The sequence below is a fragment of the Muntiacus reevesi genome, chromosome 3, assembly GCF_963930625.1.
Source record: "Muntiacus reevesi chromosome 3, mMunRee1.1, whole genome shotgun sequence".
NCBI classification, from domain to species: Eukaryota; Metazoa; Chordata; class Mammalia; order Artiodactyla; family Cervidae; genus Muntiacus; species Muntiacus reevesi.
The window spans coordinates 70,800,067-70,827,584 of NC_089251.1; the positions used below are offsets into that span (position 1 = coordinate 70,800,067).

The 27,518-nt window shown below is 37.8% G+C and overlaps 1 protein-coding gene across 22 annotated transcripts in view; it reads left to right on the top strand.

The window, feature by feature from the left end:
* The window catches only part of NRXN1 (neurexin 1), a 1,155,776-nt gene extending 1,134,798 nt beyond the window's left edge, over nt 1-20,978 (top strand). For all 22 annotated transcript variants that reach the window (XM_065927354.1, XM_065927345.1, XM_065927343.1 and 19 more), the window contains one exon: nt 19,911-20,978. In XM_065927354.1, the coding sequence (XP_065783426.1) occupies nt 19,911-20,218 (308 nt within the window). In that variant the 3' untranslated portion in view covers nt 20,219-20,978. The remainder of the gene's footprint in view (nt 1-19,910) is intronic.
* The last annotated feature ends 6,540 nt before the right edge of the window (nt 20,979-27,518 follow it).

Below are 27,518 nucleotides of genomic sequence, written 5' to 3' on the forward strand. Positions count from 1 at the left end.
GTGATATGCAACAGGAAGGGAGTATTAGTTGTGACTGTAAGTTTGGAGTCACATTTGAACTAGTTTGAGTTGCAGAACTAGTCTGAGTTGCAGCTTTTCCTGGTCTTGGGAAGTACTTAGTATCTTTGAGGCTCAATTTCCTTTTATGTAAAATGGAGAAAATGGGGTGACAGATTGAAAGATGCACACACAGTGTTTAGCAGAGAACCTGGCATGTACCAAGACTGTAACACATGATTACGAAACCCAGTGGTGAGTGGAAGACCTGTTTTACTGGCACTGTTTTTGTGCCAGGAGATGCCTTATCCTACCTTGAGGGAGGCTCTTCACAAGGCAGATAGATTTGATCTGGATGGAAAATGGGCACAGTTCCTTTTGCTGTTAGAATGAGTTCTGTTCACACATGTAAACTAATTGTGATTTTCCGCTTAGAGTAATTACTTAGCAAATAAGTGAGTTTATTGAGTTAGATTAAGCATTTACTTGAAAGTCTGCAAAAAGTACATGATTGCTAATACAGAACTGTCCTGCTATGACAGAAAAATCTACTCATGTATATAAAATAAATTTCTAGGCAGCCTGCATATTATATATATATATATATATATATATATATATATATATATATATCTCCAGCCTTTAAACATTAATAGCATTTTTAAAGTCCTTATTAGAAAAGCTCAAAAAACCGCAAGCCTTTCTACAGTGTGACTTGTCCTGTTGACCTTTAGAAGGAGACAATGAGATGGACTGCTGTGCTTTAAAATGGTTCCCTGATATTATAAAGAGAGAAATGCGGCATGGGTTTAAGGAAATATAGGGTAGTGAAAGTGTTAGTTGCTCAGTCTTGTCCAGCTCTTTGAGCCACACGCCCTCCCACCCCCCACCCCCCCACCCCCAAGGTCTTCTGTCCATGGAATTCTCCAGGCAAGAATACTGGAGTGGGTAGTCATTCCCTTCTCCAGGGGACCTTCCCAGTGAACCCGGATCTCATGCATCACAGGCAGATTCTTTACTGCCCCAGCCACCAGGGAGCCCAGTTTATAGGCTAAGTCTACCTCTAATGGAAACATGAAATGCAGGAAGAATGAAACCATGTTTTCTTGTCATTTGTGTCCAATACCAGCTTTGATCATGAAATTGTTTTCTTGTGGAGTTTTCTTGGTATTTTATTAGTTACCTTTACTCAGATGGTAACAGAGGGAAGGTAACATAGTCTGAATACTTCTCTACAGGGCATGCTGCTCACATGAAGAGCCCATATGCTTGCTTTGTTGGTTCACGTGCTCCAAGGAGCAGCAAATACTACAGCAGGCTTTAAGTCTGCAGGTCTCATCTCATGTCAGTTGACTTGTTGGTTAGATCACTTTTGTCATTAGTAGCTCCTCACTCATCCTCAGTATTTTAAGAAGCCTGGCATTAGGAATAAAATAAGAAAGACAAGAATACTTATTCAATGCCCAGGTTTAAAAAGGGATGTATTAAAGATGCCAGTACAGCCAGAAGCCGTCAATTAATTTTAAAAAATTAGTAGAGAAGTAGTAATATGTGGTACACAGATGTGTACATATATGTTGCATAATATAACATACTAATATTACCACACCTACCACTAAAATCTTACATTTCATTGACCAGACTTTGGAAATCAGACTGAATTCACATCCCACTTCACCCACTTGCTGTGTAATCAGAAGCCAGACATTGAACCTCTGTGTACTTGACTTTTACTTCTGCAAAATGACATGAATAATGTTAATTACTCATGATATTGTTGTGCTGGTAAAAGAGACAATACATGTAAAGCACTTAACATTGAGTTGCCACCTAGAAATTTGATAATATTAATTAGCTTTTATTAGTAGTACCAACAAATTAACTGAGGAGTCAGCCATATTATAAATGGAAATAGACCTACCTATAGCTACAGGCAAGGGTGAAAAAATCTTAGTAATTAACACTTTAGCATCTAGAAAGCTTTGTAAACTCTTTCTGGATTCTAGCAGCATCAGACTTTTCTCAGTAGCCATTATGAAACTAATAAGACAAGAGCAGTGCTTCAGTTAGATGTGTGTAGGTTGCTAAAATGGCAAGAGGACACATATCATCTGTTATTTTTATTTGGGTGGGGGCAGAATTTAATGCAGGACTCTGCCCCACAGAGTTTCTGAGAGAAGAAATGATTAACCTTCCCCCAGGCTATTATAATTGACTAGCTCTGCCTCCTAAGACCTTCAGAAATGTTCTGGGCTAAAGTGACTTAACTTGGCAGAGCCACCATACCCTTCCCCTCAAGATGGATGGCTTGTCTTCCATATTCCCCAATTCTAGGCTTGACATGCCTCCTTCTAATGGGCTCAGTAGGGAAGCTGTCTAATCTTTCACCTTAGCTATTGCACTTTAACCAAAAAGAATATGACTTTTCCCAACAAAAGAAAATTGAGACAGCAATCGCTTCATGACAGGAATATAAAGATGATCACCCAAAGTGAGGAGACCCAGTTTTAAATCAGGAAAACTGCACACTGCCCCCTCACCCAGAATGACCTGCACTTATATAAAAGCTGTCCAGAAAGCCTGGCAAGAGACAGGGCTCTGAGAACCCAGCATACAACTCTGCTATAGGAATTCTGCTGTGGGTTTCATCCAGAGTACAACATAGAATTCCAGAGCAGGGAAGGAAAGAAAACAAGAAGAAATGACCTAATCATTTTAGAAAGAAACCCTAAAACCTAATTGAAACAGATCTTATTTCCATGATAATAAGCTTCTCTGTCAGATATGACCAAAGAGTGGTCTCAGGTGATTGATTTCCTGATACCTAGAAACATAAAATCTTGTAATAAAATTTTGAAAGTGAGAGAAATTTAATTCACTCCGACTGTGGGAGTTGGAGAGTGCTGATCCATAAAGGTAGAATGTTTCACAGATAAACAGAAACAAGCTCCACATGCAACTTAACAATTAATGGCCTGGAACAACAGGTCCCTTGGTATAAATGGTCATTTTGCCACCTGAATTCACGGGGCCTCCATTCATGAAAGAATGAATAGAGAGACCTCCTCAGAGATAACATTCCCGGTGGAACTGGACACTGCTATGGCTGACTGACCATGGTATGCTGGATGTATCACAAAACTCTTATTGTTGGGAAGGCTGCTGATTCAGTCCCCTTTGTGTAGAAGACACAGGGCAGATAATCAGACCAGCATTGTTTTTACATGGCACTTTATCTTCCTCAGAGCACTCGCACATTTATCTACCTGGTAGGATCCTCAGAGTGATCCTGGGAGATAAATAATGTATCACTGTTATATCTCTGATGAAAAAAATGTGAGCAGAGGATAATGAAGTTCGAAGAATCATTCAGTAAATTAGGGGCAGTGCCTGGACTAGATCTAAAAAAAAAAAAAATTATTATTTCTCCACTTTACTATTCTTTCCTAAGAGTCTGTGGGAATGCAAACTCCTTTTACTGCAAAGGACAGATAGATGGCAGGAGGTGGGTGGAATGTGGCTGGAAGACGTAGAACTGGACACTGCTTAGATGAGAGGCTTAAAAGGATTCAGTTCTTCAGGAAAGGGAAAAATTGGGGATACTGATAAACACAGTCATAAGTGCTGACATATTGAATGCATAAAACTGTAACAGCCAGAGACACACTGGAGTTTGAATTTTGTCTGTGTCACTTGTGAAGCCACATAGCATGACCTCTGAGACTCAGTTTCCTTTCCTATAAAGTTGTAGTAACAACTACAAGTCACTATGAGGAATAAATTGGATAAAGTGCAAATCCCAGAGCCTACCATATATAATAATTCAATAGAGGTAACAGCTACTAACTAAATAGAACAATAAAAAAAATTTCAACATTGCAGTGTCAGAAGGCAGAGTAGCACATATTGAGCATCAGTTGACTGTTAAGTCACATGAAACTCTATCTACTAAAGGTAAAGCCATGCATCATTTGAGAGGAAATTAACAAAAGGGTTTATAATAATTTAATGTATTTGAGTAAGTTAATCCCAAGGTATTATGAAATCTTCTGTGGAGTTTTCAGAAGCCCGACTTTACCTATAAGTTATGAGAAAATAAAGGTGACTGTAGCAACTTCTGTCAGAGAACTGGAAGGAATGCTGTAAGATTTACGTACATATGTGCGTATACACACTCATACACACACTCCTCATTACTGCAGCTATAATCACAGTGCCATTTTCATCCTACTAGAAGCCAGGTTCCTCCCAGATTCCTGGTTCCAGACCTGAGAATTCCTTGGAATGAATCCCCTGGTTTTGAGTAAAGTGACTGTTCAACTTTCCATATTTAAAAAAAAAACAAAAACAAAAACTAAATACATCCTAAGAAAAGTGATTTCTCAGTGCATGTATTTCTAGGTGTTTTAGTCAGTGAACTTCCAGGGAAAGAAACTATTTTGCTATCAAAGAGTTTAGTTGACTTGAAATCAATAATGGAGGAGTACCATCACTATTTCAAAATATAACTCCTCTTGCATTTACTGAAATGTGGTACATTTTGATGAAAAGCACAATATAGAATATATGATATAGAATCACCAGGCCCCCTTGCTTTGAAACCAACTTTCTCAATTATTGCCAAATGGCTTTTCTTCTACTTGACAGTTACGGAAAGTTTGACCTGGCCTGACTGATGAGGCCCTTTTCAACCATCTCACTCTAATAGCCACAGGAGTAAAAAAGTACCCTAGAAACTTCTGAAGCTGCTTTGCTGAGTTTGAGAAAAGAGCTCCAAATTAGCTCTCAACTATTTGTAGTGCTGTGGATATCAGATAAGGTTAATATAAATATTAGGCACCCAAACAAATCAAACTGAAGACTACTAACCTGATTGACTTTAAATAATTTGGCGCTTAGTCACTGGAATTTAAGCAACTTATATATGGAGGCTTGAAAGAAAAGTGAAAATGTTAGTCATTCAGTCGTGTCCCACTCTTTGTGACCCCATGAACTTCAGCCTGCCAGGCTCCTCTGTCCACTGGATTCTTCAGGCAAAAATACTGGAGAAGGTTGCCAGTCCCTTCTTGAGGGGATCTTCCTGACCCAGGGGTCAAACTCAGGTCTTCCACATTGCAGGCAAATTCTTTAGCATCTAAGCCTTACGAAAAGTAAACACAGCTGATAGTTGCATTGATGTACAATGATTCCCATTTACTTAAGCAGAGATGTGTTTTCTGGTTTAATTAAATAAACACTATCATTACTTCTTTTACTGAAGATATTACAGGAGATGGGTGTTACGAAAGTATTGAGATAAAAGCATTTTATAAAGAAGTATGCAATATCATCATCAATGTTTTACCTGCTTGTTTACTACCTTTACTCAAAGCTTTGAAATCAAAGATCTCTCACATTTTCTTAATGATTACATCCATCCCAGTCCACTCCTGAAAATTTATAAACTTAGAAAAATCTCTTCCTCTATTCAGTCAGAAAACACATTTTGCACCTTCTGTGTTCAGTCTTCATTCAGTGTTTGGGGCGGAGGAAAGTGGTGGGAAAGAGAAACAGAGTCACAGGAAACTATCAAAAGACTAGCAGTCTAGTGTGGAAGAGAATTAACAAAGCAATAGAAGTGTAAGCTTTCACAGTAATAAAGGATCCATACTAAAGTGGATGGTGTAGTATATGGTTGAGAGATGAGGATAAAGTTGGATTTTCCGCAAATTCTCCCATGTGTCTTCTTGATTTATGGTTTTTTTTTTCCAACTTCAAGCTATTCTATCCCATGTCTTGCTTCTTGAGAAATACTTGATGGCTTTCCAGGGTTCACACTGGGAGGCCTGGGTCCTGCTCCATTAATGCTCATCCCAAATAACTTCTATTGGGACAGTTACCTTCTACTGGGACAGCTGATGTCCTGACCCCACCCTCTTTATTATCTTTCTTAGTACACAGTATTTGTGCCTTCTCATGTTATTTTTTTTAATTAAATTTGTTGTTTGTTTTCTTACATTTTCTGTTTAATTTTGAATATCCTGAAAGTTCTAATAAGGTGGAACCTAAGGCTGTTTTGTGTACCTTGGTATTAATGTCTTATGTAGTGCCTAGTAAATTGTTACTTAATACATATTTCTTGGAATTTTTAATTATTTTTTTCTGTTTAGCTTTATTTTTCCCTTTTCTCCCACCTCCATACATTAACCAATCATAACAGCGTGGCATGAATCTTTCATACACCTTCACCGTATTCCTATGAACATATATAAATAAAGAGTTGTTTTTCTCTCTTGTCACATAAAAATTAGAAGCATACTCTATGAATTAAATTTGATTTTCTCCTTTCCTAATGTATTATGGACATCTTTCAATTCAACAGAATTTTCTCCAATTCCTATTTTTAACTCTGTTAAAAATCTGGGGGATAGGTATGCCATAATATGGGTGTCCAATAAATTATTGGAATAATTTACTCAATCATAGCCCTGTTAATGAGCTTTTAAGTTGTCCTTTCCTCTTTTTTTTCTCACAACATCATCAGCAAACATCCGGCATTTATATGCATGCTGGTGTATTTAATTCTTTAGACTATATTCTCAAAACTGAGGCTGCTTGATGAAAATATTTGTGCATTTTTTAATATTACTGTTGTAAATTTCAAACATAAACTAAATTAGAAAGAATTGTATAATGAACTCACATCCACCCATCACCCAGCTGCAATTTAATCTTTTTTAAATTGTAATAGATGTTAGATTACTTTCTAAAAATTGAGAAATTCATATTCTCACCAGCACAGTTATTTATTTCCCAAGCAAGTGTTCTAACCAAATTATCACCTTAATTCACTTTATTCTTCCAAGTTTGTTGGGGAAAAAAATATGTCCTTATTTTATTCTGACTTACCTTCTAGTGAAACTGGGCATCCTCTCCTACCCATTTATCAACCATTTGGATCTTCTGTTCTCCACTTGCATGTCTCTATTTTTGTCCATTTTTCCAGTGGGTTTTTGCCTTTGTTCATAGCACTTGATACATGTTTTTATATTTTAGAGGTGTTAACTCTTGGTCTGTCATATGTACTATAGATATTTCTCCTTTCTAATCTGCATTTTCACTTTATTCAGTTCAATTCAGTTCAGTCACTCAGTCGTGTCCTACTTTTTGCAACCCCATGAATCGCAGCACGCCAGGCTTCCCTGTCCATCACCAACTCCTGGAGTTTACTCAAACACATGTCCATTGAGTCAGTGATACCATCCAGCCATCTCATCCTCTGTCATCCCCTTCTCCTCCTGCCCCCAGTCCTTCTCAGCATCAGGGTCTTTTCCAATGAGTCAACTCTTCGCATGAGGTGGCCAAAGTATTGGAGTTTCAGCTTCAGCATCAGTCCTTCCAATGAACACCCAGGGCTGATCTCCTTTAGGATGGACTGGTTGGATCTCCTTGCAGTCCAAAGTACTCTCAAGAGTCTTCTCCAAAACCAAGGTTCAAAAACATCAATTTTTTGGTGCTCAGCTTTCCTCACAGTCCAACTCTCACATCCATACATGACCACTGGAAAAACTATAGCCTTGACCAAATGGACCTTTGTTGGCAAAGTAATGTCTCTGCTTTTTAATATGCTATCTAGGTTGGTCATAATTTTCCTTCCAAGGACTAAGCGTCTTGTAATTTCATGGCTGCTGTCACCATCTGCAGTGACTTTGGAGCCCAAAAAAATAAAGTCTGACACTGTTTCCACTGTCTCCCCATCTATTTCCCATGAAGTGATGGGACCAGATGCCATGATCTTTATTTTCTGAATGTTGAGCTTTAAGCCAACTTATTCACTCTCCTCTTTCACTTTCATCAAGAGGCTTTTTAGTTTATCTTCACTTTCTGCCATAAGGGTGGTGTCATCTGCATATCTGAGGTTATTGATATTTCTCCCACAAATCTTGATTTCAGCCTGTGCTTCTTCCAGTCCAGCATTTCTCATGGTGTACTCTTCATATAAGTTAAATAAGCAGGGTGACAATATACAGCCTTGACTTACTCCTTTTCCTATTTGGAACCAGTCTATTGTTCACTTCATTAGTGACACTTTTTTCCACATAAAATTATTATTGTTTATGCAGTCAAGTGTGATGATCTTTTGATGCATGGCTTCATTCCAAGGACTATGATCTATGAAAGTTTCATGTCCACCTTCAAATTACATCTCACTTTCCCCTAAAAATCAATATGCCACCTCCAATCTGGCATTAGTTTAGTTCCTGAAAAGCAAACTCCTTTCTTTCTCAAAGTCATTCCATATATGCATAAATATTACAGCCTCAGAAAGTCTACTTGACTCCCCAGTCTAAATCAGAAACCTCTGCTCTGCTCCTGCATGGTTCTTGTCATTTTCCTTCATGACACATTTCAGTTATTGCTTTCAGCCTAATTGTGTGCTTTTTTTGTTGTGTAAATCTTTCCCTCATTATATTTCAGGGTTCATGAGGGAAGGCATCAAGTGTGTTTGGTTAAAACCTCTTCCCTTGGGACTTAGTATAGTCCCTGGAACATAGCAATAGCTCTTCATATAACTGGTTGACAGCAGGAGTGAATATTCATAGAGAGGACACCATAAATGATGAAGCATTTAAGCTAAGTCTGAGAAATAAGTAATGTTCAGCCAGGCTAGAAAAGAAAGGTCATAAGAGCCAGGCATGAAGATAAAACTTTTATTGGTGTATGGGAATTGGGAGACAGCAATAAAATTATAACTGTTACTTTCTTTGAGAAAAATGGAAGACAAATTTGAATACGTAGCTGTAGGCAGACCATGAAGAGCTTGTAGAACAGTGGTACTTTAGTAAATACCATGACAATTTCAAGGATTCTGGTAAGAATTTATGGGTACAAAGACCATGCAAAAAGTCTATGAAGCTTGCAGATGATCAAGCTGTGGACACACAGTCATGATCCCCTGGCTTCCCCCAGAGATGAGGGAGAATGTGTGCCCCTCTGTTTATTTTCAGGGTCACCAAAGTCACAAATGATGTGATTGTCCATTGCTTTTTCTATTCTGTGTGGTGCCATTTGAGATAACAGCTGCCCTAGGAGGTGCTCCCTATTCTTCAGGCACAAAACACATTTTTCTGTGGCTCACATTGCTTCTCATGCAGTGCCTAGATGTCTGGTGAAGACAGTCATCATCTCAATCCCACAACATTGGACTTCCCTTCAAACACATGCTTTGCTTTGGTGGTTTTGAAAGTAGTTGAGAAAACTTTTAGTCCCAGCAGCCAGGCAGGTGGTAAAGTTTTATTGATTTCCAAGTTCTTTCTTGATCTCTAGTTGATTGAGTAGGGATTGAGATATACTAGACATGACCTCCCTCAAGCAGTCTGACCTGCAATAGTAGACATCAAAATGTGCAGGGCATGGATGGATCTGATGGCAGGGAAGATGAAACTGGGAGGGATTTGAAATATCCAGCACCACCTCTCAAGAAACCACAGGATGAGTTGAAATTAGTGCATATCGTATAAATCGCCGCCGACCTGCTTTCTGCAGCTGTGGCATTTAGACATGAGTTTGTATGAGTCTTTACCTGATCGCTGTTTTTTGTTTTTGTTTTTTGTTTTTTGTTTTTTTTGGCATGTGTTGTATTGAAATACAAGAATGAAAAAACGTAATATTTTTATCTTTTTGGTTATGGGGAAAGAACTGCTAATCTCAATTCACAAACACCACAGGAACCTGCAATTCCAATTTTCTTTTCACAGTATTAATGAAACTAGGTACTGGAAAAGTCAAATCTTCCCTTATAAATCTGAAACCATTTTCAAGGCTAGCCTAGAATTATAATAACTTTCACATCTATTAAGATGCAGTGCAGAACTATGGTCTAATGAGATCATTTTAGGCAATTCTTTTTCTTCAGTGGGGTGGAGACAGAAATTTAAAATTAATTGATTTCTGATAAGAAAGACTAGTCAAAGACTCTTAAGTGACAAACAGTTCAGTAAATGCATCTTTCCATTAGTGTTTAAAAAGGATTATTTAAGGCAGAAGATCTAATAATTTAGGGTACCAGAGTGATATATGTTGAGCATAATGGAGTTTTATGATCCTTTATCTACTCCTCCGTATCTGAAATATATAGCTCAAGTTCCATTTTTTTAAATCATTGGTGTATTTTCTTTATTATTTCTTAATATTGATGATCTCTTACAATTCTTTTTTCCTTGAAGCTTAAAAGCTGCATTTTCAATATCAATATATAGTGAAACTCTTGCTTCACCCTTCATATGACAGGGTCACAGTCGATGATGTATGTATATACTAACAGTCTATATTAAAGAAATATATAGTCTATAAGCTCTATACAGTCAGTAAAAACAAGACAGAGAGTTGATTGTGGCTCAGATCATGAACTCCTTATTGCAAAATTCAGACTGAAATAGAAGAAAATAGGGAAAACCAATAGCCCATTCAGGTATGACCTAAATAAAATCCCTAACGATTATACAGTGGCAGTGAGAACTAGATTTAAGGGACTAGATCTGATAGACTGCCTGATGAACTATGGATGGAGGTTCATGACATTGCGTAAGAGACAGGGAGCAAGACCGTCCCCAAGAAAAAGAAATGCAAAAAAGCAAAATGGCTGTCTGGAGAGGCCTTACAAATAGCTGTGAAAAGAAGAGAAGCCAAAAGCAAAAAAGAGGAAAGATACACCCATTTGAATGCAGAGTTCCAAAGAATAGCAAGGAGAGATAAGAAAGCGTTCCTCGGTGATCAGTGCAAAGAAATAGAGGAAAACAATAGGGAAAGACTAGAGATCTCTTCAAGAAAATTAGAGATACCAAGGGAATATTTCATGCAAAGATGGGCTCAATAAAGGACAGAAATGGTATGGACCTAACAGAAGCAGAAGATATTAAGAAGATGTGGCAAGAATACACAGAAGAAATGTACAAAAAAGCTCTTCACCACCCAAATAATCATGATGGTGTGATCAATCACCTAGAGCCAGACATCCTGGAATGTGAAGTCAAGTGGGCCTTAGGAAGCATCACTAGGAAGAAAACTAGTGGAAGTGACAGAATTCCAGTTGAGCTATTTCAAATCCTAAAAGATGACACTGTGAAAGTGCTGCACTCAATATGCCAACAAATTTGGAAAATGCAGCATTGGCCACAGGACTTCAGTTTTCAATCCAACCCCAAAGAAAGGCAATGCCAAAGAATGCTCAAACTACTGCAAAATTGCACTAATCTCTCAAGCTTGCAAAGTAATGCTCAAAATTCTCCAAGCCAGTCTTCAACAGTACGTGAACCATGAACTTCCAGATGTTCAAGCTGTTTTTAGAAAAGGCAGAGGAACCAGAGATCAAATTGCCAACATCCGCTGAATCATCGAAAACGCAAGAGAGTTCCAGAAAAACTTGTGTTTCTGCTTTATTGACTATGCCAAAGCCTTTGACTGTGTGGATCACAATAAACTGTGGAAAATTCTGAAAGAGATGGGAATACCAGACCACCTGACCTGCCTCTTGAGAAATCTGTGTGCAGGTCAGAAAGCAATAGTTAGAACTGGACATGGAACAGACTGGTTCCATATAGGAAAAGGAGTATGTCAAGGCTGTATATTGTCACCCTGCTTATTTAACTTATATGCAGAGTACATCATGAGAAACGCTGGGCTGGAAGAAGCACAAGCTGAAATCAAGATTGCTGGGAGAAATATCAATAACCTCAGATATGCAGATGACACCACCTTATGGCAGAAAGTGAAGAAGAACTAAAGAGCCTCTTGATGAAAGTGAAAGAGGGGAGTGAAAAATGTTGGCTTAAAGCTCAACATTCAGAAAATAAAGATCATGGCATCTGGTCCCATCACTTCCTGGCAAACAGATGGGGAAACAGTGGAAATAGGGGCTGACTTTATTTTTCGGGGGCTCCAAAATCACTGCAGATGGTGACTGCAGCCATGAAATTAAAAGACACTTAGTCCTTGGAAGGAAAGTTATGACCAACCTAGATAGCATATTAAAAAGCAGAGACATTACTTTGCCAACAAAGGTCCATCTAGTCAAGGCTATGGTTTTCCAGTAGTCATGTATGAATGTGAGAATTGGACTATAAAGAAAGCTGATTGCCGAAGAATGGATGCTTTTGAACTGTGGTTTTGGAGAAGACTCTTGAGAGTCCCTTGGACCACAGGGAGATCCAACCAGTCCATCCTAAAGGAAATCAGTCCTGAATGTTCATTGGAAGGATTGATGTTGAAGCTGAAACTCTAATATTTTAGCCACCTGAATGGAAGAGCTGACTTATTTGAAAACATCCTGATGCTAGGAAAGATTGAAGGCAGGAGGAGAAGGGGATGACAGAAGATGAGATGGTTAGATGGCATCACTGACTCAATGGACATGAATTTGAGTAAACTTCGGGAGTTGGTGATGGACAGGGAGGCCTGGCATGCTGCAGTCCATGGGGTCACAAAGAGTCAGATATGACTGAGCGACTGAACTGAACTGAACTGAATATTGAAGAAATAAAACCAACAATACAAATGGCCTGGGAACCATGATCTCACCCTGAAAAGCTAACTTTGGAAACAGCATGAATACAATAAGATTACAGTGAAAGAACCACTCATCAAGTATACAAAATATTTTCATAAAACTGACAATTTGAGTGATAAAAAGAGCGTCTGATGACATGGTTATTGCCTTGGTGAAATACAAGTTTCCACTACCCACCTCATTTTCTGTAACAGGAATTAGGACTTTAAGCATTGTTTCTCTTGTAAAACATTATGTAAAAACATAAATCAAGAGCTGTTTTGTTTTTTAATAACAAAATTAATTTAATTGCTCTGTTTCAACCTCAGATGGATTTCAGATTCTTTCCACTGCACAGTGAAACCTACTTGGAAAAACTCATTAATGTTTGAAAATGTACCTTTCAAAATGAAGAGTTATTTTAGAACTTCAGTTGTGAATCATCTTTCAGAGACAATATGAGGGCTTTATTCTCGCCCTGTGTATAGACTAAGGTTATGACCAGACTGGACACAAACTGGCAAACTGGTAAGGACAGGCTCAGGTGCAAAGCTGAATGGCCTAACCTGCTCCTCATCTTACCATCTTCATAATCAAAGTTCTTTTTAATTGTAAGAAAACATTATTTCTTTGATAAAACTTTGAATTTCATTCTGTAAACAAATTTAGGAAGTTAAAGTAAAGCAGGCCTATTTAAAGCACCAAAACTGTATTTTAATGAAACAATTACGTTGAGAGTTTTTTTTTGACAGTTGGGGCAGTTTTAAAGTGTCATGTGAAATCAGGAACTTGGCAATAAGTTTTGTTCCTCATTGAACACCCAGCTGAGTAAGGCACCAGCTTCAAAAGGCAGAGTTCTGACCTCGCTGGCCTGGCCTTCTTCATTTACCCAGTGAGGGGATCACTGTGCTCTCTGGGGGCCATCTAGAAAGGTATCAAGAGCTGAGAGAGGGATGCAGAGAAGAGCTAGGGAAGGGGAGGAAGTCAGCACGAGAGAAGGCAGGCAGGAGCATGGAGTAGGGACAGACAACCAAAGGAGCTAGTGAAAAATGAGATTTACCACAGGGTCCTCTCTGTTTTACAGCCTATTGTGTCTCTTAAACCTGTTTGTTCCATGGTGTTTCTTAACTAGATCTAGATTAGTTCCTATTTGGGAAAATAATACTCTTTCACAGATACAGTGCCAAGATCTGTGTCAAAATAAAAAGGACCGTTTCTTTTTCTATGGTGGTAGTTTTAAAAAACTATGCAGCACGTTAAGGCTAAGTTAAATTTTTAAATATTTCACTTTAATTTTTTTGTGCAGAGCAACAAATGCAATTATTCTTTTTATGTCACAAGGCCCTGGAATATATCTTTTGCACTTACTATGCATTTTCACAGTGAATTATTATCTGATGTAACCTAAAATTGATTCAGGGTATCATGTGGAAATATGTTAATAACTGTCCTAGCACCTGAAATACAGTGTCTTTCTAAGTAACCACAGTAATGATTTGATAGTGAAAAATGAGAGAAATCTTAGTACTAGCTTTTAGGATTTTTGATACTTTGGGTCAAAACAGACCATGTGGGGAATTAGAGACCATCAGATCTTCCTGAATATTTGAGAGAGAAAGAGAATTAAAAATCAGTTTTTATCTGTCTTTAAGATAGCACTATCTTGAATATTTGAGAGAGAAAGAGAATTAAAAATCAGTTTTTATCTGTCCTTAAGATAGCACTATTTTTACACAGGCAAAATTTTCCAGACAAGAATACTGGAGTGGGTTGCCATTTCCTTCTCCAGGGGATCTTCCCAACCTAGGGATCAAACCTGGGTCTCCCACATTGTAGGCAGATGCTTTACCATCTGAGCTACCAGGGAAGTGAGTGGTATCTTTACACAAGTCCCAGAAATAGTCCCATAGCCATTTGGCTGAGAAGTGGCTTATATGAAAGAGGTTATAACCCTTGGGACAGCCTTGTGTCCTTGCCACTACAACCAGTACTTTTGAGTCACTTAGGCAAAAATATCAGCAAAAATGAAAAGTCTTCATCTTGCCATTAAGGAGGACATGTGCACTTTTCCCACATGTAGTAGACCTAGCACTTCCATTCTGTTTCCTGGGGGATATGTGATGATTGTCATCCTTCAGCAAAACTTACGATACAATTACATGGGAAGATGTTAAGTAAAATAATCTATCACTATAGTGTTCATATAAATTATATGTAATTCATGTTGCCTTTTATTTTATGAATCATTAAAATGGGACATATGGGAATAAACAAGATATTTCATCTTCTCTACTTCTTTTTTTGCTAGCAAGCTATCCTCAGATCAAACTGCGTGCCACCAGTGGAGTTGAATACTTGTCCATTTCCAGTTATACCGAATAATATGTAAATACCTTGGCTTATTCACTGCCCATCATCAGTCCTACTGAAGTTTTCCATTGATCTGGGCTCCTTGTTCCTCTGAGCCCCATATAATGAGTTGGTCATGTTAGCTTAGCTTTACCTACAAACCAGTCAACTTTTGACTGTTTGGGGACTTGTTGCTAATCTATACCCATTCCATTCTTGTAGCGCCTCTCTCATATTCTCTTTTACATGTTTTTTAAGTGTTCTCATCACTTGCTGCAACAAATAAGGGAGACCAAGTAAAAGTAAAATTTAGTTTATTTATTTGTTTTTTAGCACTAATGAGAAAAAAACACATTATAGATTTTGAAAAGTTATTTATAATGTCTCAATTTAGTTTACTAGGAAGTATAAAGAGAATGCAAAATCCCAAAGTCGTTAAATACAATTGCTTAGGGAGGTCTCTGATTAGATTTCTTTCTTCATACTGTTATGAATGGTGAAGAAATGACTGTATTTTTTAATAAAAAAATTTTTAACCAATTTATATAAGAAGATGTTTAGCCTTTTTAGGCTTCCCTGGTAGCTCAGACAGTAAAGAATCTGCCTGCAATGTGGGACACCTGAGTTCAATTCCTGGGTCGGGATGATCCCCCAGAGAAGGGAATGGCAACCCATTCCAGTATTCTTGTCTGGAGAATTCCGTGGATAGAGGAGCCTAGTGAGCTACAAAGAGTCAAACATGACTGAGCAACTAACACTAGCCTTTTTAGCCATTTATTCTATTCTCTACATTAAACTCATAGGAAATTTCTCAGAGATATTTCAGTGATCATCAAAATAAACCACTAATGACCATCAGTAAGGGAAACCACATTTATAATTCATAAAAATATTTAAATTTCTCTAGCCTTTTTTGTTCTCTGAGAGAGATGTCCCATTAACTCTTAAGCATGTAAATACTTAAGTGATCTTAGCATAAAAATTAAGAAAATTATCACTTTGCTTTCAGATTGGAAGTCTAAGCAGAAAACATTGTTAAATAATCAATTAGATATGGAAGCAACTGCATATTCCAAATAGACCTATCATAATACCTGTGGTGGTTATTAATTTTCAATGTGAATCAGGAAAAAAGGGGGGTAAAATGTTTCTTCATTGGGTTTGTGGTGGGGGATTGGTAGGTTATTTTCATGATATTTAGAATTCTTGTTTATGTATGGGTTACAGAGTTGTTTCAGGACTGCATGAGAAGCAACATTTTGGCCGGAGTCCCAAAAGAGACAAGTGTTTTCCTTAATGGGGAGGCATTTCTCAAATAGCTGTATGGCAAAGCAGAAGCATTTGAGGCTTTTGCTTTGGTCTTTGTCATCTCATTCTAGTTTTACCATCAATTTGGTTTTGGTACGCCTCTTCAACAGTTGTGAAATCATATCAGAAATTTTTGAGCAGATAAAAATCAGATTAAAATTCTCAGATAAGATAGTCCATTTATAAGACCTACTCCTAAATGGGGGAAAAAAAAGTACATATATATTCTTAGTTTAGAAAATGTAAAATGTAGAGACTTCGCTCTTGGTTCAGTGGGTAAGACTGCATGCTCCTAATGCAGGGGGCGCTGGTTCGATCCCTGGTCAAGGAACTAGATCCCATGTGCCGCAACTAAGAGTTCTCTGTGACCCCAACTTAAAAAATAAAAATCCTGCATGCAGTAACTAAAGATCTGGCCTGCTGCAACTAAGACCCAGCACAGCTGAATAAATAAATTAAATATCTTTTTTGAAAAAGAAAAGAAAATGTAAACCCTGCATTCCATTAAAACTCTCAAGTCTGACTATCATGAACTATATGATTAGGATTTTATCTCTCTTCTCCCCATTTACTTCTGACAGACAAAGTGAGGTAATTATGAAAATATGTTTAAAAGGAAAGCATTCCGTCAGGTGGGGCAAATGACTTAGGTAATGTTTAAATAAAACCCTTTTCCAGCTTTTGAGACACCATGGTGAGAGAATGCTCCACAAAATGAGCAAGTAGAAAGTCGTCATTTAGTGAAAGTTAGCTGCTGAGCTAATTGGCAGACTTTGGCAAAGATGACGGTATTTGAAAGAGAAAGTGCTGCCTTTGGTTTGTCAGGTAGTGACAGAGTTCCCGCGATAGGTTCTGTTCTTGAGAGGAAATTAATTTCCTGTAATCAAATGCTGTGAATTATAGTCTCCGTCGCCTTCTGCCTTGGCCACAGAAGCAACTCCAAGGCGTTTTAATTTGGCAACATTACATGCGCTTTTGTAAAACAAGCAGGGGATATATTCAGCATACAAAGGTTTCACCTGCTACATTTTGTAGCTCCAGAGCATATTGCTTCTTTGAAAGCTGTTCCTTTGTTAGTGACTATATCTGTAAGGCTTTATTTGGGGAAGGAAAGGAAAGTGACGGCAAGAAATCCACATTTGGCAGATGAAATCTTGGTGATGTTTGAAAATGGAATTACAAAGCAGTATGGTGCTAAGTGATAGATAAATGGTCCCCGATAGCTAATAGGGACTTTTGTAGAAATATTTTAAAAATCACTAATAATAGTGTAATAAAAGTGCCATTTTAATCTTCGTGAAATGTTCAATTTCTGGTGTGTGTATATATACACACAAAACCTTCCACATATACACACATACATATATTCAATCTTGAGATTATGTAAATTCATTCTGCATAATGTACAAAGAATATCATTTTGAAAATTATAGAATTTTTAATTCATTACATCTGAAAAGTTATCTTTTTTCTGTAAGACAAGGGAAAAGATGAAGACTCAGAGAAAGAGAGAAAACATAAATCCTTAGAGAAACATGACCTGGGATCAGAGATGGGATAGAATACTACCTCTCTATAGTTCCTTTTCTTCTAAGTTGTTTTAAATAGTAAGTTTATAAGGTAAAAGAAGAGAACCATTCCCCTCTCCTACAAATCTGCAAGCTAAAGCCCAGGACTTTTTCTCCCTATCTGTGACTGACTAAGCCTTGGAGAAAAATATGAGTGCCCCCGCAATCCACTTCATGTACCCAAGGAAGAACTTTATACTTTGGAAAGACATAATGAGAGTTTTATCAATTGAATAAAAGTGAGGCAGTCAGCCCTTTATTTATGATCATCTGCTAGGTACTGAATTTTGAGTCAAAATCATTCTAGATAGTCTTTAAAGTATGTAAAAATATTTTCTTACTTTCTCTTCTCAAACTTGGTCTTGGTGATCACTCAACCACTGCCAGTAAATGAATAATATACATATATATTTATGTAAACAGATAAACCTTCAAAAGTAACAGAGATCAGTTCTGTTTTAGTTTGTACAATTGTGAGTAATGCTCACTTCCGCAGCACATATACTAAAATTTGAATGATACAGAGATTAGTAGGACACCAGGGATGACACAAATTCATGAAGCCTTCCAGAGTTTTACAAACATCTCATACAGCTCAATCTCAAAAAAATAAACAACCCATTAAAAATTTGGGCAGAAGACCTAAACAGACATTTCTCCAAAGAAGACATACAGATGGCCAACAAACACGTGAAAAGGTACTCAACATCACTATTAGAGAAATGTAAATCAAAACTGCAATGAGGTATCACTTCACATCTGTCAGAATGGCCATCATCAAAAAATCTACAAACAATACATTCTGGAGAGGGTGTGGAGAAAAGAGAATCCTCTTGCGTTGTTAGTGAGAATCTAAATTGATAACAGCCACTATGGAGAACAGTATGGAGTTTCTTTTAGAAAGTAAAAATAGAACTACTATATGACCCAGCAATCCCACTACTTTCCCCAGAGAAAACCATAATTCAAAAAGACACGTGTGCCCCAGTGTTCACAGCGGCACTATTTACAATAGCTAGGACATGGAAGAACCTAAATGTGCATCAACACAGGCGTGGATAAAGAAGATGTGGTACATGTATACAGTGGAATTACTCAGCCATAAAAGCAACAAAGCTGAATCATTTGTAGAGACATGGATGAACTTAGCAACTGTCATACAGAGTGAAGTAAGTCAGAGAAAAACAAGTATTGTATATTAATGTGTATATGAGGAATATAGTAAAATGGCATAAATGATGATATTTGCAAAGCAGAAATAGAGACCGAGACATAGAGAACAACTGTATGGATACCAAGGGGGACAGGAGGAAGTGGGATGACTCGGGAGATTGGGATTGACATATATATATACTATTGATAAAGCATGTATGATATAAGAACCTACTATATAACACAGGGAGCTCCACTCAGTGCTCTGTGGTGACCTCAATGGGAAGGAAATCCAAGAAAGAGGAGATATATGTATATATAAAACTGATTCACTTTGCTGTGCAGTAGAAACTAACATTGTAAAGCAACTATACTCCATAGTTGGATAGTATATAGAGTATAACAGATAAAATTAATTTCTAAAAATTGTGACTAAAAGAACACTTTTAAAAGCAGGTAGTTTGACTCTTCAAAATGCCTGTTTCATCTTATTGTTCAATACTGTATTCATTGCAATAGGAGGCAATGTGATTTCTGAAGTAATCCTAAATTTAACTATCCTGTTTCAGTCAAGAGTTAGGCATAAGCGGTCTGTATCAACATCAATTTGATTCTTTAAATGATTATTCTCTAATATTATAGAGTCCTTATGATGCTATACTTTTATTTTCCATGTTGAATTTATTGCTTTTCACCTAACACATCAATTTGGCCCTTTAGAACTACATGGAGCTAATTTGGAGCTACACTTAAACACCCTGTAAACAAAAGTGATCTGTGAAAAAGAAAAGATGGTAACAGATCGCTCTCTCAATGGTATGATTCACAGTCCCTAGTTTTTAGTGACCACTAGGTGTAGGCATCACCACACTTACTAGCTCCAGTATCCTTTTTCAAGAGCAGTGGGCACAGGCACTATCCATTAGGCATGAAAATAGATGGTAAATGTGACCCTCTGACCTTCAGGAAACTCCATAATCACTCGGTGTTTTTTCTCCCCCTCTTTGCTACAGCCAACCCGACACGGGCAGGCGGGAGAGAGCCGTACCCGGGCTCGGCGGAAGTGATCCGGGAGTCCAGCAGCACCACGGGCATGGTCGTGGGGATTGTAGCCGCTGCCGCCCTGTGCATCCTCATCCTGCTCTACGCCATGTACAAGTACAGAAACCGGGATGAAGGCTCGTACCACGTGGACGAGAGTCGAAACTACATCAGTAACTCAGCGCAGTCCAATGGGGCTGTGGTAAAGGAGAAGCAACCCAGCAGTGCTAAAAGCTCCAACAAGAACAAGAAGAACAAGGATAAAGAGTATTACGTCTGAGCCCAAGATCTGAAACAGGACCCTTGTAGAGAAATAGTGTTCATTTTATCCGAGACATAATATAAACTTATTTACTTTCCTTTTTATGAAGCACATACAAAAGAAGACAGGGAATGCAATCAGGAAGGAAAGACTGTTTTTAAAAAATAAAAACAAGTATCTCATGCTCTTGTTTCTCCAAAAAAGAAAAAAAAAAAAAAAACAGGGGCCAATAAATTCCTTAACATCCACAGTGTTTTAATTTACTCTGCCTGTCTTTATGTTGCTGGAACATTTCTAAAAGACAGTGATGACCACATGCATTCATAAAGCAAAGGAGTATTACAACATCGGGAGGTACAACACAAAAACAACACAAATCACAACACAGAAAAAGAAGCTACCTATGATCCCAGATTTAGCCGAAGTGCTAGCGCTTTCCTGAGAAATCAGTTAGTCTGATGGCCAGAGAAGACTGTCATGTTGAGTGGCTCCACCTGCAAACCTTTTCCGAGTTCACCGCCTGGCACAACTGGAACAGTGGCTGAAACAAACTTGCACTTGAAAAAAGTGCTGACTTTTTTGAAGACTTGTGTAGGAACACATTCAAAAAGCCCCTTTCTGGCTGTGAGGGAAAAGAAAGTATGGAGGCCTTATTTTCAACAATGTGAAAGATAAGGCACATTTTCACACTAAAATTTCAAAACAGAAACAACAACAAATAAACAAGAAGGTATAGATGCAATCATTGGGAAATTTTCATGCACGCTTAATATGTTATTACATATGTTTATATAAAATCCATCTCTGTGTGCTTTCTGGACTGTGATAAGTGATGTTTTATAGCCTGTTGTATAGAAAATGCAAACTATATCTCTGCTCTTCAGCCCTTTTTGGTAAATTCAATGTTATAAGTGTTGCTAACTATAGGGAGTTTTATGACATCAGATCAGCAATTATTTCAGGGTGTGGTTTTTTTTTTGCCACCATTATAAATTGCCACAATTACTTAAATTTTTTTTTAAATTACAATGTAGTGTTTATTCTAAGGAAGATATGTATGAATGTATATAAAAGACTCAGCTACTTTTTTTCCTTTACATGTGCAGCCTTCATTCTGTTGCAATTAAGTTTTAGTATTTGTATGAAAGGTGTGGATTAGAAGGCAAACTATATACATATGTATCTTATAATCTTTACTCCCCCAAATACTCAATTTCCCACATACATTCCCATTCATGATCACAGATATGTGCACGCGCACATGCACGCGCGCGCACACACACACACACACACACACAAACACACACAAATCCAGAGGAATCCGTCAGAGAGGATGGAAGACCCAAACATACATATAATAGAAAATATTTACTGACAAATTGAAAAGCAGGAAGGAAGATAGTTGTGCCAAGATACTGATGACAAATGGGGTGATTTGCTTCACTGAGATATGCTCCCAGGAAACTTCCAGAAGATTTTAGTCCCTAAAGAAATGGAACCTTTTCTTATCAAGTAAACTATCACTGGTATATTGCTGCATGAATATGAACCATTAAGTGGGCAGGTTGCAGAAGCAAAATTGATTGATCTATACCTTAACCCTGGCTGCTACAATTGAAAACTTTTGTTTCCAATAAAATTATATATATAGTCTCTGAACCTGATGTGCATGATAAACATTTTTGGAAAGTAAACACTTTCTCAACTAAAAAAGTATTTTCAGTAATTTTTGATTCTATATTACTATCCATTTAAGAAAATCACTATCTGTTGATTATTGACTATAATTTAACTTTTCTGGTTTTACATATATATCATTAAATATAGCTTTAGTTTAACACACATTAAGTAGTGGAAACATAGATTATACGCTTGTTTTGCATATTGTTTCAATGATGTTCATAGCAATAAATTATTAGTCTGAGAAGGCAATGCAAAGGAAATGCAATATTAGATTGGAAGGTGATGTCTCAGTAAAAATTGATTGCATTACTTTAACATCTCCTAAAAGAATATTAGATTTTATAGAAGAGAAGAATAATTTTACAATTTACTTTAATCAGAAAAGGCAAAAAAATGCAAAACATCTTTTGTGATACTTCAGTTGATGAAAAAAGCCAAGAAGTGGCCTGGATTACAGACATACAGCACCTTAGATATATGTATAATTCATAGAAAATCACCACCATCTATGGTTGCCAAGTAATTGTCATATATGAAAAGTCCTAAAGGCTTTTCATGACCCAGAAAGTAGAGGTATGAAACTAAAATTTAGTATTGATTACTTGTGTTTCAGGTTTTCTTCTTTTTTAATTTGCCAGGTTAAAGAATTCATAAATTTCTTTGTAGTTGCTGTTTTCCTCTCATCCAGTCTTACTCAGGGAAAGCCAGTGAAACAGAAGGTAAATATAAAACCACTCATTTACATCTTGAGGTTTGAAAGAAACAGTTGCTTTTCCATTTGATCTACTGAACTTGAACTAGTTTCCATCTGGAAAGATTTTAAATTGTGATTGAAAATAACTGAAATAATGGTATTTTTAAGCAGTATATCTCTGAAGCATGTTGTTTGGAATTGATTTCAGTGTTTCTTTCCAGCATAAATTTTAAAATTTCATGCAATATTGTTGGTAAAAATATTTCCAATGTAATGGCCTACACAAAATCTAGCAATTTTTTTTTCTTGTTTTCTTCTTTCTTTGTGAATGGACAAAGAAAAGAGAAGAACAGAAGCTAGGGAGAGAAAAGGCATGAATGAAATCCCAAGTATCTTCATACCAAATGTATCAGGGTTCCATGTGTAGTTGGAAGTTAATAGAGGATTTCACACTACCTGGCATAAATTTGATTACATCTCTAGACTGTAACTTTTCTGATTGAGTATGCTTCTTTTTTAATCCATGTTATGTGTTGCCTTTTTTTTAAAAAAAGACAAAAAAACAAACACTACAATAATGTGTGAGGTGGTCAGTCCCTAAGACATCAAAGAAAGGCCACATGACCCTACCCTTCTAGTGCTTCGTGTGATTGGGTATCTAAGGGTTTTGTTTTGTTTTGTTTTTCTGTTGCAAGGCCAACTTATCCATTATTGGAAATGCTAAGCAAGTGGAATTTACTGTTTTGTTAATAAAATATTTCTTAATACAATGGTGGTTTTATTGATTTTTTTAAAAAGTAATTGAGACACCCTTTGGGGACAAAGTGGCATCATAAGGAAGACTGCATTTGAAAGGAAAACCCATCCTTAGACAAGCAGAGGAAAACTACCGACCCTGTGTTTCCTGGATTTTACTATTCATTAAATTAAGCACCACTACCCTGGCACACTTTAAGATGCAGCCACTAAATACACTTTTGTTTGCATCTTTTTCATCTTACTGTACGTCAAACCGCAAATTCCTGGAACGAGCTGAAAACAGCATGAAAGTGCTCATTCCATAAGTGTGTTTTTTCTTCCATAAAAAGGAATATAATTCTGGTTAAGTAAATTTGTGATTAAATTTACTCAGTTGTGATTCCTTACTTCTAGGTTCTTATAGCTTCCTCTCATTCGTTCTGATTCTCTTTGTGCAAAACAGGATGTACCCCACATTCCACATGACCACCTTTCCAATATTGTCATCCACCTTCCATGCTTGGCAGGGTTTCCTCTTCCTCAGTCGTAACCTTCCAGTTTCCCTTGGCTGTTACTTAAATTATATGGCTGCTTAAGTTCTCACAATCTTAATACTTTTCTCTTGAACCTCTGTTCTTCTCAAAATGTGATATCAGTTCAGTTCAGTCACTCAGTCGTGTCTGACTCTTTGCGACCCCATGAATCGCAGCACGCAAGGCCTCCCTGTCCATCACCGACTCCCGGAGTCTACTCAAACTCATGCCCATCGAGTCGGTGATGCCATCCAACCATCTCATCCTCTGTCATCCCCTTCTCCTCTTGCCCCCAATCCCTCCCAGCATCAGGGTCTTTTCCAATGAGTCAACTCTTCACATGAGGTGGCCAAAGTATTGGAGTTTCAGCTTCAGCATCTCTCCTTCCAGTGAACACCCAGGACTGATCTCCTTCAGGATGGACTGGTTGGATCTCCTTGCGGTCCAAGGGACTCTCAAGAATCTTCTCCAACACCATAGTTCAAAAGCATCAATTTTTCGTCGCTCAGCTTTCTTCACAGTCCAACTCTCACATCCATACATGACCGCTGGAAAAACCATAGCCTTGACCAGACGGACCTTTGTTGGCAAAGTAATATCTCTGCTTTTTAATATGCTATCTAGGTTGGTCATAACTTTCCTTCCAAGGAGTAAGCGTCTTTTAATTTCATGGCTGCAGTCACCATCTTCAGTGACTTTGGAGCCCCCCAAAAATAAAGTCTGACACTGTTTCCACTGTCTCCCCTTCTATTTCCCATGAGGTGATGGGACCAGATGCCATGATCTTAGTTTTCTGAATGTTAAGCTAATGTGATATAGAAATGACCGTATCGGGGTGGGGGGGGGGGTTGCTGTTTTTAATATATTTATTTATTTGACTACACTGGGTCTTAGTTGCAGCATGCAGGATCTTTAGTTGTGGCATGTGGGAACTTCAGTTGTGGCATGTGAGAGTTTTACTTGTGGCATGTGAGATCTGGTTTCCTCAGCAGGAATCAAACCTGGGCCCCCTGTGTTGAAAGCAAGTAGTATTAGCCACTGGACCACCAGGGAAGTCCCGAGCATAGTGTTTTTAAGACCAGATTACAATGGGTTTATCACCTTCCTTGATTTGAACTTTATTCTCTATGATGCTAACATTTGGAGTTTTAATTTTTTAAAGAAAAATCTTACAGAATTTGCAATCAACTGCCATCATCAGATTTCTTTCCAAGACAAGTTTCATTTGTACTTATAAAATTGATTATTTAGCTTAAATGTAGGCTCTAAATCTATCCATGGGAAACTCATTGTATTGAGGTGTGCAGTATTGACTGTACTCAGTATATTGTATTGAATACTAGCCAGCTGAGATAAATTTTTATCTTGCATCTCTCACATGCAGTCCTCTGACACAAAATCATTGCAAATTTTAGATACATTTAGTGAAAATATGCTCACTAGGAAAGATATTAGGTGTGCTTCAAGGGACTGCCTTCTAAACAATGCTTCTTAGCTGGGTTGGGTAGGGAAGAGGAGGCACTGAGTTGGTTGACTTGAAGGGTGCCAAGTGCTACACACACATACAAGGGTGGAGACCGGGGATGCTGGTAAACAACTTATAATGCACATTAAAGCCTCCTTCAACCAAACAATTATCTTGTCCAAAATGTTAATATCACCAAGGTTGAAAGGCCTAACACATATCAACTAGTTAGAATACTATCTATCAACTCGTCAGTCAACTTGTGTGTGCATGTTTATCCTTGGGTTAAGTCCATGCAAAAATATTAGAGAAATAGTTCAGTAAGGAACAGAGATTAAAATACATCCTGCCATGGACCTCTTCAAGAGTGCAGGCAATTGCAATGATGGGAAGAGGGCAATAACCAGTATGACTTTTCAGTCTCCTGGTGATTATTAGCTGTTGGAGAAACTCTTGCTCACCCTAACCAATGAATGACTAACCCAGGATCATTTTTGTTGCTTCTACTTTGGCACCAATAGTAAAAATGATCCCCCCCAAATATGGTTGGAATGACAGGGTTCAGACTGACAATGACATTACAATGATAAGGTTCTAGCGGATGTGGGTGGGATGTGGGTGCCTGATGCATTGAAAATAAACGGAAGTAATAGGATCAAATAAGCCAAATATTAGTCTTGGAAAAGATGCATCAAATGGAAAACTTCCATATGGGTCAAGGTAAAAGAGAAAAAATTTTAAAACATTAGGAATTTTTATTAAATGAAACAATTATAAATACTACAGAGATAGATGTTATGAGGAAATTAGTAGTTTTGTCCATTTCACTAAAGTTTTAAAATTTACTAATAAACAGACTTGTAATAATTTAAATTTAGGACAATTATAGCCATTTAAGTAAGGTGGTAGGCTTTCCTGGTACTTCAGGTGGTAAAAAATCTGCCTGCAGTGCAGGAGACCCAGGTTTGATTCCTGGTCAGGAAGATCCCCTGGAGAAGGGCATGGCGGCCCACTCCAGTGTTCTTGCCTGGAGAACTCCATGGACAGAGGAGCCTAGCAGGCTATAGTCCATGGAGTCACAAAGAGGCAGACACAACTGAGTAACTAACACTTATTTTTACTTACTTACTTAAGTAAAGGTAGTAAATAGACAATTGGATGATTATGTTTGAACTGTGATTATCTGAGCTAGAAATAGCAATCTAAGAGCTATCGCCACACCTGGGGTATCTAAAGCCATGTAAGTGGGTTCCTTTACCTAAGATATAGAGAAAAGCCAAAGGGCTTTATAGGACTAAAATCTCAGACCTCAAATATTTATAGGTTATGGGTGAGAAACTTGCCATGCGAGTGAGGAATGCCAGGAGAACTTAGTGTCATTAGAAGAAAAGTCAGAGGAAGATGAATATTTTATTTTGCTAGGTGCTAAAGTAAACAAACAAACAAAAAACTCCTTGGAGATTGAAGGGTACCTGGAATTACTGACTGTTTTAGCAAACCTATAAGAGAAAAAAAAAAAAAAGAATAAAGCTCATAGGTTCAAGAGAGAAAAGAACAATTCAAATAATAAGGCATGGCTCTAACTACTTAACGCAGGGATTCTCAATCCTAACAGTTCATTAAAATCACCTGGTGCGAGAAGTTTCAAAATAGTGGATGAGGAAGAGGTCGCATTCACCTCCTCTCAGGACCACACCAAAATTACAACTGCTTACAGAGCTACTGTCTCTGAGAACAGCCTCAGGACCACCAGAAATTATTTTCCGCAACTAAAGATATAAGGAAGTCACCAGGAGACAGGTAAGAGGTGTAGAGACTCAGTCTATTCATGCCCACACTTCCAGTCGGGATTCACAAGCAGGAGGGTGGTGGGGAAGTGACATGACTCCCACAGAGGGTCTCCTGGAGGAGCCGGGGTCCAGCCTCACACCTGGCTTTCCAGTCCAGGGGTTCTGTACCAGAAGGAGGAGACCCCAGAAAGGCAGGCTTTGAAAACCAGTGAGGCTTATATTCAGCGGTGCCAGAAAGCTATGGGAAACACAGACTTTGCTTTCTAAGGGCCTTCCTAAAATTTCACCTTCTCCCAAGTCCCAGCACAGAGGCAGTAGTTTGAAAAGCACCTGGGACGATGTGGCAAGAAGGAAACCATTATGCACTGTTGGTGGGAATGTTAGTTGGTTCAGCCACTATGGAAAATAGTTTGGA